The sequence below is a fragment of the Mus caroli genome, chromosome 17 (genome assembly GCF_900094665.2).
Source record: "Mus caroli chromosome 17, CAROLI_EIJ_v1.1, whole genome shotgun sequence".
NCBI classification, from domain to species: Eukaryota; Metazoa; Chordata; class Mammalia; order Rodentia; family Muridae; genus Mus; species Mus caroli.
In genome coordinates this window covers 86225008-86239535 of record NC_034586.1, presented here as the reverse complement: position 1 = coordinate 86239535, position 14528 = coordinate 86225008, and the positions used below count along the sequence as shown (strand labels likewise).

The following is a 14528-nucleotide window of genomic DNA, read 5'->3' as shown; positions in this document are numbered from 1 at the left end:
TGTGTGTGTGTCTGTGCCTGTGTCTGTGTGTGTCTGTGTGTGTGTGTGTTTTAAGTGTTGAGACAGGATTCAATCAGTAGCCCCAACTAGCCTGGAACTTTCTATCTACCCAAACTGCTCTTGAGTGACATTCTCCTGCCTCAGTCTTTCAGTGTCTGAGATTAGAGGTTAGAGGTTTGAGCAGCCAACCCAGGCTCATCAGCATCTCTAAGGACTCTCAGCAGTATGAGGTTCCTAGCTTTGTGAAGCTGACAACCTGAGTCAACACAGCCCTAACATCATCCCTTACTTTCCTCTCATAAGGTCAGACCTCAGCTTGAAGCGAAAACCAATAAGAAATATGAAAAATTCGAAGCTGTTGAGTATAAAACTCAAGTCGTCGCTGGAGAAAATATCTTCATTAAGGTTAGACACCAACCTCCCTTATGCACTTATGTGATTGTTTCCTGTTGCCCCAACTATACCTTCATTTCTACCACTGGTCTTTAATTAAGCCACTTGTAAGTGGGAACTCCCAAATCCATCTGATGACATGATATTTGACCTTGTATTTCCTCTTGAGTACAGAAAGCTTTCTTATGTGGTTCCTAATTTCTAGAACCCTGTAGAATATAGTGGTGGAACAGCAAAGACATTGGTTTGCTGCCAAGGCTGCTTATACAGTAAGCTAGATGTGGAGGCTAACATTTTAGTGTATGGGAATTGGCCAGTGTCTTAGAGTATTTTCCAACTCAAAACTTCCTAACTTGATGTGTGATCCAATTACATGCACTTAAAGAAGAACTTCAATGATTAGCTGAAAGAATAATTCAAGCCACTTCCATCTTTTAAATGAGTAGTTATTGATGTAGTTGAAATTATATTTTAAATTATTTTTTATACATGAGTGTTCTGTCCATATGTATGCATGCATGGCAGAAGAGGGCATCAGGTTCCATTATAAATGGCTGTGAACCAGCATGTGGTTGCTGGGATTTGAACTCGGGACCTCTTGAAGAGCTGTCAGTAGTCTTAACTACTGAGCAATCTCTCCAGCACCCAAATCATTCTTTCATAGCTCAAGCAGGTCCAACTGATGGCACTCTAGCAACAGTATAAAGCCATACTTATAGTATTTTATAAATACATTTTAGGAGCTGGAGAAATGACTCAACTGTCAAAAGTGAATGCAGATTTTGCAGAAACCCCAAGCTCAGTGTCCAGCATCCACATTAGGTTGCTCACAATCATTTGTAACCCCAGTTGTAAAGATCTGGTACCTCTGGTATCTGAGGGCACCTGTTCCTATGTGAGCATAGCCATACACAGACACATAGACATACACACAACTTTTCTTATGTTAAAACAGATTTTATATGAAAAATCAAATTAAATGGTTTTCTGACATTCTTGTGATATCAAGGGAAACAAAAAACTCAACTGTGGATAATAAATTGGAGCTATATTTATCTCTATGAATTAAACAATATCAATTCTGATTACTAAGATAACAGAGAGTCAAATGCCTTTACCTCCTCTGCTTTGTCATTGGACCAAGGCACAGTGGCATTTGTTTCTTTTTTAAAAATAGTTACTTAAGCTATATGTTTTTAATGTGTTCAGTTTTTTGGCTTTTTTTTTTAATGACATGAGCTGAACTAGCCAGCTCAACATGAGCCACTCTCAAAGCTGGGTTGTATATGAGGACTGGACCAGCTCAATTCAATCTAATTTGAGTTCCAATTATGTTTGAGGCCTAAAGAAACACGTGAGCTAACCCCAGCTGTGTCCTCAGAAGGGACTGGTCCCTTCCATGATCTTTACATCTAAGAAAAAAATGGGGTGGGGATGATTGTATTCAAAGACAGGAAAATTTCCACCAAAATTGGGATTATTTTGATAACTCTGATTATCTAAATATGAACATTTCATATCAACTCCTTCACATATTTCATTAATACAAAAAATCATCAGAAAATAATGTTGGTAATTTTTTTCCCTTGACCACTCTATTTCAATGTGATTTCTTGCTCCTCGGCCTGAGCCCCACCCCACACCCCTGGTTCTCTCCTTCACCCACCTTCTGCTATTAAGCCTTAGTTTCCTCCTTCCTTCCTGCAGGCTGGCTATTGACCCCATTGCTTTCATCCAGTCACTAGATTTCATTTGTTACTGGTAGGGTTTTCTGTCTGTCTTGAATCCCCCCTGAGAGAATGGTAGAGGACCCCAGGCTTTGATGTTAAGTTGTCCCGGGGTTGACCTTTGTTCCACCTCCCCTGCTTGTTCAATCTGTTCATACTTGTTCCAAATCTATGTGATCCCAAGATCTTCTGTAAACCTAATAATCCTGTACCCTGAACAGAAAGGATAGTGGGCTTAGGATGTGCCAAGTCCTGTCCTACAAGTAGGCCACACCCCTCTTCAACCAATCCTCACACACACAAAATAAAATCCATGAAACAAACCTAAGCCACTTTTACCTTGTTACCAATCAGAAAATTGATCTCTGGAAATGTAAATGACTCTGGAAGTTCACACTAATGCAAGCACAAGCACAAAGTCCAGATTTCCCTCTGGAGTAATGGCTGTGCTGGCTCTGGGAATACCAACCAAGTTTGCTAAAAAGGAACTGTTTTCCAAATAGGAAACAAATGCTTTTTAAAAAGATCCACTGTAGAGTGAGGAGAATACAAACGCTGAGCATGGGACACACCTGTAATCCCATTCCTCTGAAGAAAAGAGGATTCCCAAGTCTGAGGCTAGCCTGGGCTACACAGACAGATCCTACCTCAAATTAAAACAGACCCACAAGAGAAACAAAATGATGTACATGTTGGCACCTAACAGATCTGGGTGCCAATTTGGGCTGTGCCACATAGTCACTGAGAGCTTTATGGGGGGAAAAAATTACAACTCAATGTTTTTGGTTTGTGGTGCTTAGGATGTTTCGGTTGCAGTTTCTTTTGTTGTTGTTGTTGTTTTGTTTTGTTTTGTTTTGTTTTTGGTTGTTGTTTTGACTCAGAATCTCATGTATCTCAGGAGGTCCAGGAACTCAAACTCCATATATAATTGAAAAATGACCTTGACTTTCTGCTCCTTTTGCCTCTAGTCCCTGAGTGCTGACATTATAGGCACACACCATGGGGCGTATGTGTTGCTGGTAGACCAAACCCAAAGCTTCATGCAAGTTAGGAAAACACTCTACTAAGTAAACTGCATCCCCAGCTCCAGAAAAATCGTATCTTTAAATCTGTTTCTGGCATCGTTCTGACATTGTTGGTGTAACAGATTTTTTTCAGACATACAGGAAGGAATCAGTGTGATCACACACATGCACACAAATGTGCATGCACATACAAACACATTTTGTATGATGCTTACAAACACTTTTATCATACTGACATAAACTAATTATAAACTGTGGTCAGTAGCATTTTAATATTAAGGTAGGGAGGGATATCAGAACACAATGTCTATTGTAGAACACAAAACTTATATTGTTCTAATAAAGAAAAAAGTAGCAGTTCTTATCGGGATGGTGTAGGACCCAGGTTCATGACCAAACTACCACTGGGAGTGTTGCCCTGATGGTGCCTAGGCCTCTTTATTTTTACTTTAGAAAAGGAGGCAGCCTTGTGGGCATTCATAAAGTAGGTTTGCAACACAGCAGAGATATGGGGACCATACAGTCCATATTTTCTAAAGCAAACCTGAGTTTCTTTTTTTTTTTTTTTTTTTTTGGTTTTTTTGGTTTTTCGAGACAGGGTTTCTCTGTATAGTCCTGGCTGTCCTGGAACTCACTTTGTAGACCAGGCTGGCCTCGAACTCAGAAATCCGCCTGCCTCTGCCTCCCAAGTGCTGGGATTAAAGGCGTGCGCCACCACGCCCGGCCCCAAACCTGAGTTTCTTTTCCCTTATCAAACTATATGACAATTTTTCTCCCAACTTAGAAGTCAGTAAAGAGAATCACCAGAAATACAGGCATTCCTCTGCTCCTTTCAAGGCATCATGAAAAGAAAATGTGACTCTGGAATGTAATCTGTGCCAAGATTTTAATGAAAAGTATAATAGATTAAATCTAGATGGATAGATAGATTAGTGGATAGGAGTGCTGGCTGTTCTTGCAGAGGACTTAGGTTTAGGTCTTAGCACCCACGTAGTAGCTGACAAGGAACTCTGACTCCAGTTCTAGGGGATTTAACCCCTCCTCTTAAGGCTTCAGGAATTGCATGCATGTGATATCCTTATATGTAAGCAGGCAAATCACTTATATAAATAAATTGAATAAAATATTTTTTATAAAAGGTTTTAAAAATAAATCTCAGAAATATGTTTTCTATCATACAGTTAGCTGCACTTTTTCCCAAAGTACAAGTTGACAAAATTTCAGTTCATTGGTGTTGCCTTGGGCCAAAAATGTTGTTTCAAGAGAGCTTTGCATATCACAAGAAAGTTGATCTGTTATATAATTGAGGTCCACGTGAATAAACTTTCTTTCTTTGCTTCTTTCTTCTTTTCTTCTTTTATGTCTTTCAGATGGATGTAGGTCATGGTTGTTTCATTCACATGAAAGTCTTCAATGGACCTACTGGAAAAGATAATTATGAACTTCATGGTTACCAGACTGACAAAACCAAGGATGATGAGCTGACCTACTTCTAAGCAGCAAATTCTAAAGTGATCTGATTCCTCTCAGTGGAAAGAGATTCAGCCATGAATAAAGAAATATTCCTCAACTAACTGTTTGTCTCCCTCATTACTCAGTATTGGGTTGACATTTACTTCCTAGACAATTGTGTTTAAACATGGAATGTTTCATGAATTTCTGTGTCATCTTTGGGCAACAGCCATGGAAATCTCCGTATCATTTCAGTTTTTAATATACATGCTGCCATACAGAGCACAGTGTTCATGGTTGAGAGTTGATATTCTACAAAAAATACTGGAAACCTTAGAAAACCTATGGCTCAGTTGCAACTGTGTAAAGGATCTTTTCACCCCTTCCTCACTTCAGGTGTACTGGTGGCTGCCAGGAAAGCTCACTCCTTGGTCCCTTCAGTTGCCCAGGACCCAGCATGTCACCTGTACTTTCATATTTGAAAATTAAATTTGTATTTTACAAGTCTTGTTTTGATACAACCATAACTGATAAGTAAGTTGCTCTTTCCCCTCCCCTAGGCTTCCTGTGCACTTGAGAGTCAATTGCAGAGTTTTCCATCACCTACAAATGCTTCCTGGTGCTCAGTAGTACAGATAGTAGTGTAAACTTCCCATAAGGATATTCTCTCGTACCCAACAATCAAGAGCAGGAAATGAGCACTGACGGCACAATGACATCTAGTCTCCCAGTGCCACTGAAGCTTCTCTAATTGTTGCAATATTGTCCTTTATTACAGAGGTCCAGTTCAGAGTTATGTATTCCACCTAATTTCTGTCTTCTTTTAACATACTTTTAAAATTAATTAATTAATTAATTTGTGTGGATGTGGGTGTGGGTGTGTATGGACAACTACAGAGAACTAGATATTGGCATTCTAAGGTTGTTAGTCAGGTATGGTGGTGCTTGCCTTTCATCTCAGCACTTGAGAGGCATGTGGAGCTCTGTGTGTTCAAGGCTAGTCTGATCAACATAGTGATTTCAACACTAGCCAGAACTTCTCAGTGAAACACTGCCTCAAAAAAAGAAACAAAAATAGTTAAAGTGTGTCTCAGAATCATATTTAAAACCTTTGCCTCAGTGCAAAACGAATCATCATGACTGTCCAGAGGCATGTATGAGGGTAAGACTCATCTTCTTCTTTCTAAGGTTCACATTCCTGTAACAGCAGACAGCACAGAAAGTAAAAGTGGGATGGGTTTATGTAATCAAAGTTTTAAATGACAGAGGACACTTTGGAAATGGAGTCCCAAATATTTAAGAGTAGTTGTCCATCTTTAATGATTTTAATTGTCCAAAAATGAAAGGCTTACTGCAGATCTGACTGGACAGGGTGAAAGATTTTGTAGGAGAACTGGCAAGGCTAGTCTGTTTCAAATCTTGATCTATCTGTGTAGAGGTCCATCTCTGTGGTACTGGGCATAATCCCTCCTAGAATGAAGATTGTATGACCTCCTACAAGGCAAGGAAGGTCAAATCCTAAACTAAAGGGCAGGGGAAGTTTTGAACAAGGTTTCTAGGTTTTATGGCTGTCTTCAAGGGACTGGGTAGGATTCTATGATCTGCTTTGTGAAAGACTATTTCTTTCTTGATGACACTAGGGATTGAACCTAGTGTCTTGAGCAAACTTGGCAAAGAGCTCTACCACTGAACTATATTCCTAACCTTAAAGTATGGCTTACTGATTCTGAACATCAGGAAAAACAAGCCAGTTAAAGTTGGAAGATGTTAGTCCTGAACACAGAGGCACTTGCTTATAATGCCAGAATTAGAGAGACAGATTCAAGAGGATTTGAGAGAAAGATTAATGAGTTCAAGATCAAGATGGACTACATGAGGAGATCAAGGAAAACCTGAGTGTGCTACAGAAAGGCAAAATTCTGTCTCCAATGCAATCATCTATTAGAACTCCGGTTGACCATCATGATAGTTAATCCTGTCAACATGACAGGATTTGGTTAGAAAGACCTTGGATACAAACATCTGCATCTCACTGAAGAACGTTTGATAGCAAGCTCTCAAGCAAAGTCCCTTTTCTTCTTTTTAGACAACCTTATTTCTTTCCTGTAAGTCAAACCTCACAGAAATGTACAAAACTGACAAAGTGTGTCCATTGATGTACAGGATTAAAAGAAGCCTGGATTCTGATGTTATATACAGATTATCAGATACTGTAGGTTCTGTAAATCTAAAGAAGGGTGATTTAAAAGTTGTTGCTGGCTTTTTTTAACACAATTTCAGCCCCCTGGTAAGAATTTTAGTTGTTTTTAGATATGCGTGTTTCATTTTACCTTGTTTCTAGAATTATTTAAAAACAGAAGAACACAATAAAATAACAGACATCTATGTCTCTGTCACTTAAAACTCAACATGTCTAAGTGACCACCCCCTTTTTCTCTGGTGGCATCACACCAGTGGGCAGGAATGGGTGAGCAGCATGTCTCGGTCTTTTTACTGTGCTCTGCTCCCTTGCACTTCCCTCTTGACACTCAACACTTCTTCTAAAGAGAAGCCTTATGTTTTAAAAGGTTGGTCTATTGACTGAAAAGTTACCTAAATACTGCAACCCCATCACTTGGGAAGCAGTGTCAGAGGATGTAAGGACACACCTGTAATCCAGGCAGGAAAGTAAAAATTTCAATGTTTATAGTGAGTTTCAGGCAAGCCTGGGCTACAGAGCCAGATCATCCTGGGCTAGTTTCAATCCCCTCTAAAGAGAAAGAAAGAAAGAAAGAAAGAAAGAAAGAAAGAAAGAAAGAGAGAGAGAGAGAGAGAGAGAGAGAGAGAGAGAGAGAGAGAGAGGGAGGAGGGGAGAGGATGGGAGGGGAGAGGTGGGGAGGAAGGAAGGAAGGAGTGGAGAGAGACCAAGACAACCTCTGTCTAGAACTACACTTACACATACCCTAACAACAAATATGCACATGCCACATGAAATCCTATGAGTGGAACAACTATGTTATCAATTCTTCTTTTTATCATACTAAGAAAAGGCCCTGATTTTCTGGTTTAACTCATTGTTATTTTGCCATAACTTACATGACCAACTTTGGGATTGGTCTTACTGGCACCTGGGAAATGAAGAAATGAGGAAAGTGTTTATGAGAATAGCTGGGATCAGGTGGGTCGCGCACTCTGACAGAGATTTAGCAGCCACCTGTGAGCTTAGGGGAGATGGCAGGCTAGCTTATCATTAGTGTGTCTGTGAAGGGGAAAAGGATCAGACTTCAGACATCTCGGAAAACGCTGTGGCTCATCCATTCAGCACACCACGGTGTCACTCTCGGGACCAGGGGAAAGCGTTCCCTTCCTCCCAACCTGACCCAGAGAAAGCCTTATCATTAGCATCTGTCTGAAGCACAGGGGTGTGTTTATGCTATGATGCTCATTCATACTGGGATACACTCATTCCCTCAGTGTTTATCTTATGCTAACCTAGATTTTCAATATTATAATTAGCTATGAATAGAAAGGGTGAAAAAATGGAGGGGATGAAATTAAACATAACACTAACATATCAATATAAGATAATTACTATAATTTAGGCACACACATAGGATAAATGCTATAATTTACACATATAAATTTGTCCAAAATCCTAGACTCAAAATGTTAAAAGAAAAATTGAGCTTATGTGATTTGATATAATTTTCTGATACAATATGCTGACATAGCCCCCAAAATAAAATCATTATTTGTCAATTTAAAAAATTGTCATTTCAATTTCTACAGTGACATCATTAAAAATTATCATTTCTCAAAAATATTTTTCATGTCACCTGCAGCTTTATATTATCTGTTTTGTGTTTACTTTTTATTTTTTCCTCATTTTTAAAAAGATGTAACAAACTTTTTTTTTTTTTTTTTNAGAGGAAAAGGAAAGGAAAGGAAAGGAAAGGAAAGGAAAGGAAAGGAAAGGAAAGGAAAGGAAAGGAAAGGAAAGGAAAGGAAAGGAAAGGAAAGGAAAAGAAAAGAAAAGAAAGGAAAAGAAAAGAAAAGAAAAGAAAAGAAAAGAAAAGAAAAGAAAAGAAAAGAAAAGAAAAGAAAGAGAGAAAGAAAGAGAAAACACTGGACCTAGTGGCATACATCATTAATCCACTTCTGTGGGCCAGAGGCAGGCAGATATCTGGGAGTTCAGCCTGGTCTACACTATCAGTTCCAAGACAGTCCATGGTTGTATACACAGAAATCCTGTCTCAAAAAATAGATAAAAACATAAATAAATATAAAAATAAGAGAGAGTATGGGTGGGGAAACTACTTGTATGTTCATGGGCATCTCAATCTTTAGGTTAGGTAAGTTTTCTTCTATAATTTTGTTGAAGATATTTACTGGCCCTTTAGGTTGGGAATCTTCAATCACTTCTATACCTATTATCCTTAGGTTTGGTCTTCTCATTGTGTCCTGGATTTCCTGGATGTTTTAGGTTAGGAGCTTTATGCATTTTGCATTTTCTTTGATTTTTGTGTCAATGTTTTCTATGGTATCTTCTGCCCCTGAGATTCTCTCTTCCATCTCTTGTATTCGGTTGGTGATGCTTGCATCTATGACTCCTGATCTCTTTCCTAGGTTTTCTAACTCCAGTGTTGTTTCCCTTTGTGATTTCTTTATTTTTTTATTTCCATTTTTAGATCTTGGAAGATTTTGTTCATTTCCTTCCCCTCTTTGATTGTGTTTTCCTGTAATTCTTTAAGGAATTTTATTGTTTCTTCTTTAAGGGCTTCTACTTGTTTACCTGTGTTCTTTTTTTTATTTCTTTAAGGGGGTTGTTTATGTTCTTCTTAAAGTCCTCTATTAACATCATGAGAAGTGATTTTAGATCTGATTCTTGCTTTTCCTGTGTGATAGTGTATGCAGTACTTGCTATGTTGGGATGATGCCAAGTAACCTTGGTTTCTTTCTGTTGCTTATGTTCTTATGCTTGCCTCTTGCCATCTGGTTATCACTAGTGCTACCTGTCCTCGTTATATCTGACTGGAGCCTGTCCTTCCTATGATCCTGGTTGCATCAGAACGCTTCAGAGTCCAACTGTCTCTGTGATCCTGTGTTTCTGGGATCCTATGGTACTGAGATGCCGGGTATGTTAGAGTTCCTGGGAGTCAACCTGCCTCTAAGACTCTGAGATCCTAGTGTGACCAAGTTCTTTGGATCATGGGATCCTATGATCCTGGATCTGTTAGAGCGCCTGGGAGTGAAGCTTCCTCTGGATGTTATTGGACTGGCTGCAGAGTTCAGTTCCAAGGTCTGTTTAGGGCTCTGGCCCAGACTGGAAAGAACCCTTGCCACTGGTCAGGTGAGGTTCCTGCATCCCTGGATCCCGCTGGTCCCAGTTGATCCTGTTAGTGTTGGGACATATGTTGTGTCCTCTTCACCTCTAATCCTATGATCCTGGGCATGTTAGAGCACCTGGGATTGGAGCTTCTGGTGGTTGTTGTGACACTGGCTGCAGAGTTCAGGCCCAAGGTCTGCTGAGGGCTCTGGCCCAAACTGGAAGGAACCTGTGCCACTGGTCGGGGGTGGTTCCTACATTTCTGGATCCTGCTGGTCCTAATTACTCCTGGTATGGGGACAGATGTCGTGTTCTCAACACCTCTGATCCCATGGGCTAGGATAAATTTTGAACATGATATTCTCATTAGTTCTTTGAGGATTTTATACATACATAAAACATATTTTGAGCCTATAAATTTTAAGGTAGGAAGCTATGGGAAGACCTTATCTTACTATTGACACCATCTGAGGATCACATGTTCACTAATAAAATTAATTTAGAATTGTGTTCTTGCAGCTCCAGAGAAGCAGAATGAGACATAGATATTAATAACGTCATCTTAGCCCAGGAAGGGGCTTTTCTGTTTTAAAATCCTTGATTTCTGTACCACCTCTAAGTTGGTCTTCTATGCCCCCAGGCAGGCAAGGATGCATTCCATCCTATTTTTAGAGAATGAAACCAAGTCTCAAAATTCTTAAGAGTCACCCAGAGAAAAAGCTAACCTGTCCTTTCCCACTGCAACAACAGCCTCTGCACCCTGGAGAGCTCTGAAGGAAGGAGGGGAGGAAATGCAGCAAACTTGCCTTCTCTGAGGAAGCCAGGGTCTCAGACTTAAATTACCATGAGAGTTGCATAGCCAAGAACCATTTTATAGGGGTATTTTCTGAGTCCCTTCTGGCTGTCAAGCATCAGGCTACAAAGGCTGAAAGAATTGGCCTCTGTTTTCCCAAAATTAATAGTGTAGAGGAAATCAAGATATTTAGAGTAAAAGATATTTATAGAGTAAAACTTAATCACTATTTCATGATCTTAGGTTTAAGATCAAAAAGGTCATTAGCCACTGCTGTCAAATCCTTTACTGTCAGGTAAGCAGGTTCAGGGTGGTGTCTCAGCTCCCAGTTGTCACTCATCTGTCCTGTGTTGTAGGAGACAGCCTGAGGTGACAACTCCCACTAAAGTTTTCAGAGCAGAGAAACAGACAGTTTACTGTCTGTTTACTTTTAGTTTTAGGAAGCATTTTCTCAATCACAGCAATCATTCCCCTTCAAAGAACACCACAGGGCAGATACTATAGAAAGCCCTTGTTAAGTCAGGGGATTCAGTCTATTTCTCCAAGATTATGGTCTGTTGGGTTCCCAGGTCTCTGGTCTGGTCTCCTCAGGCCAGAGGAGGTTATTGTATCCCTTGAATTATCTGAAGGAGCCCAGAGGAAATCTCCACTAAGTGTTTTTTACCTTGTAAACTGAACAAATGTAGATGTAACTATTGGCACATTACATTGCAAATCATGACTATATTGTTTTTTCTTTGTTTTTTATTTGTGCGTGTGTGTTTTGTGTTTTGAGGCAGGATTCAATAGGTAGCCCTAACTAGCCTGGATCTTTCTATATACCTCAAACTGTACTTGAATAACATTCTCCTGCCTCAGTCTTCCAAGCTCTGTGATTAGAGGCTAGAGGCTTGAGCAGCCAGCCCAGGCTCATCAGTAACTCTGGGGACTCTCACCAGGATAAGGATCCCAGATTTGTAACTCAGGAAAACTGAGTCAATATCACCCTAACATCATCTCCTACTTTCTTCTCATAAGGTCAGATCACTGCTTGAAGAGAAAAACCAATGAGGAATATGATAAATTCTAGGCCATTGAGTATAAATCTCAAGTCATTGCTGGACAAAATTACTTCATTAAGGTTCGATGCTTAACCTCCCTAACTGCACTGATGTGATTGTTTCCTGTAGTTTCATTTCTACCAATGGTCTTTAACTAAGACACTTGCAAAAGGAAGACCGCAAATACATTAGATGACAGGAGAGTTATCTTGTTTTACCTTGTGAATATGGAAATCTTTCTTCAGACCTATGTTAAGAAGTTAGTGTGACCACACATACATACATGCAGAAGCACACATGTGTGAATACACTTATAAACCTATAGTACCATATATAATGGTATACTTTGGGTAGTAGCATTTGAAGATTAAGGTAGGAAGTGATATCAGAGTACAATGTCTACTGTAGAACAGAAAACTTTCATTGTTCCAGCTAGTCAGAAACTGCTCTGCCAACAGAAGCTATCCTGTAATCTGGCCTGAGACAAGGACAATAGGTCAACAATAGTTTACAGACTTCCTCAATAACAGTTTCTAGCCAATATACCCTGTAAATGGTTCTAAAATGTCCATAGTTATAGACTCAACCCATTAAGATAGAGGTCACCTACCCCCAAGTTGCCCTAGTGTACTTTAAATCAAGCCTGACAGCTTACTTTTGGGTTCTCTCTTGGTAATGGAAGACTCAATATGCTACACTTCTACAAAATACAATATTCTTGGCATTTACATACTATTTAAGCCTGGGGTATCATTTTTTGGCAAATCATAGACCTCCCTACAAGACATGCATCACTTTGCCTGGCCCACATTTTCATAATCTTATCATATTTTAAAATTATCTGTATCTCTTCCTCCCCAAATATTATGCCCATTCTCCTTTCCCAACTTCAAGCCATCAGCTCTCTATGATGTAAGAAACCACACTCCTTATACTACCAGTTGGCGTTGAGGGCTAAGTGACCTTCTCTAGGGTCGCTTCTCTTTCTTTTTGGAGCAGGTGAGGATGTGACAAACATTTATATACCCTTATAGCCTGGCTTTGGTTCAATTAATAATTATAATCTAAGGGACACACTTTCTCGTAGCTTATAAATCCAATAAGAGTGGGTTTTCACAACATTTCCCCCCTTTAGATCAAGAAAAAGCTTTGTAATAACAATGAAGTATATATTATAAGAACAACTATGAGAACTATCGGGGTCAGAATTATTTTTCACAGTATATAATCCATTTGGCAACTTTGGAGAAGATATTTCAGTATCTATCAGGTATATTTCATTGCTTTTATATATCTTAAATCATTTTCTTATCACCATTTAAGTGTTATAACCGCTAACCCTTACATCATGAGTTTACCAACCATAAAATATCTTCTTAGATTTTGAAACACTTCCTTAGATCCTTTACAACGTAACCTTTCATGTCCATTAACTGTTATGAATCTTATACCTCTTTTATCATATTTGAATATTGTACCAATGAAAACTGTAAAGCTTAGTGTACTGGCTAGTTTTGTGTCAATTTGATACCGCTGGAGTTATCACAGAGAAAGGAGCTTCAGTTGAGGAAATGCCTCCATGAGATCCAACTGTAAGGCATTTTCTCAATTAGTGAACAAGGGGGAAAGACCCCTTGTGGGTGGGACCATCTCTGGGATGGTAGTCTTGGGTTCTATAAGAGAGAAGGCTGAGCAACCCAGGGGAAGCAAGCCAGTAAAGAACATCCCTCCATGACCTCTGCATCAGCTCCTGATTCCTGACCTGCTTGAGTTCCAGTCCTGACTTCCTTGGTGATGAACAGCAGTATGGAAGTGTAAGCCGAATAAACCCTTTCCTCCCCAACTTGCTTCTTAGTCGTGATGTTTGTGCAGGAATAGAAACCCTGACTAAGACACTTAGTAAAGACTGTCTAATCTTCAATGCCATTAGCAAACTAAGGAGGGTAAAGTGAACCTGAGTTAACAGGAAGCGCAGAAAAAGCAGCTTCCAAACCTGTAAAAGTGACATAGACTTACTGGCTATCTGGACAGTCACCTAAGGCTCCTCTATGTTGGTGGGGCATCCATCTTCAGCTACCAGACCCCGATGTTTTGACCGACATTATTGTGTTTTTTGGTTTTTGGTTTGTTTGATGCTGGATCTTAGGTTGGCTGTCCCATCTTGTCTAAGCAAACTATGGCAATCAACTTCCCAGTGTCCTGCTTGTCCACATTTTGGACCGTGTACTGCTGTCAGCAGTCAACCTAAGGGCCAGTCATAGCCCTGTGGCCAGCTGTACCACATTTGAAAAAAACTTCAGGTGGAGATTCTACTGCAACCAACCATCTTCATTGAAAGAGATTGATGAGGCTGACTTGAGCAGACAAGTCTGTCTGTCAAAATCCTTTATTTTTTTTTATTTAAAACTTCCTAAATGACATTCTGCGGGTCTCTGAGATATTTGAAGACCATCTATCTATCAACAGCATATCTAATTAGACAAACTTGTCTGTTTCTAGTTACTTGTTTTGTCTGAACTTTGAAACATATATGTGGCTAAATAAAGCCTACTCTTTCAATTAATTACATTAGTATCTAGCATGACTAGATACTAATGTAATTACTAGTTCTGAATGCATAAAAAGGTGTCATTATTGACTGAACACTAACCTGCATTTCTTAATTATCCTTCACCATTTATGATAGTAGTTTCATAAGCTTAGGACATTCAATTACATTTTTAAATGAGTTGTATTACACGTTAAAGATATATATATATATATATATATATATATATATATATATATATATAT

General features: G+C 39.3%; 2 protein-coding genes across 37 annotated transcripts in view; both read left to right on the top strand.

The window, feature by feature from the left end:
- Window positions 1-4719, top strand: part of LOC110284088 (stefin-1) — a 10074-nt gene extending 5355 nt beyond the window's left edge. The window contains exons 2-3 of one of the 2 annotated variants that reach the window (XM_021149706.1): window positions 304-405; window positions 4516-4719. In XM_021149706.1, the coding sequence (XP_021005365.1) occupies window positions 304-405; window positions 4516-4641 (228 nt within the window). In that variant the 3' untranslated portion in view covers window positions 4642-4719. The remainder of the gene's footprint in view (window positions 1-303; window positions 406-4515) is intronic. The other variant, XM_021149708.1, reaches the window with a different exon arrangement.
- Window positions 1-14528, top strand: part of Nrxn1 (neurexin 1) — a 1073594-nt gene that overhangs the window by 325186 nt on the left and 733880 nt on the right. The gene's annotated exons all lie outside the window — the stretch shown is intronic.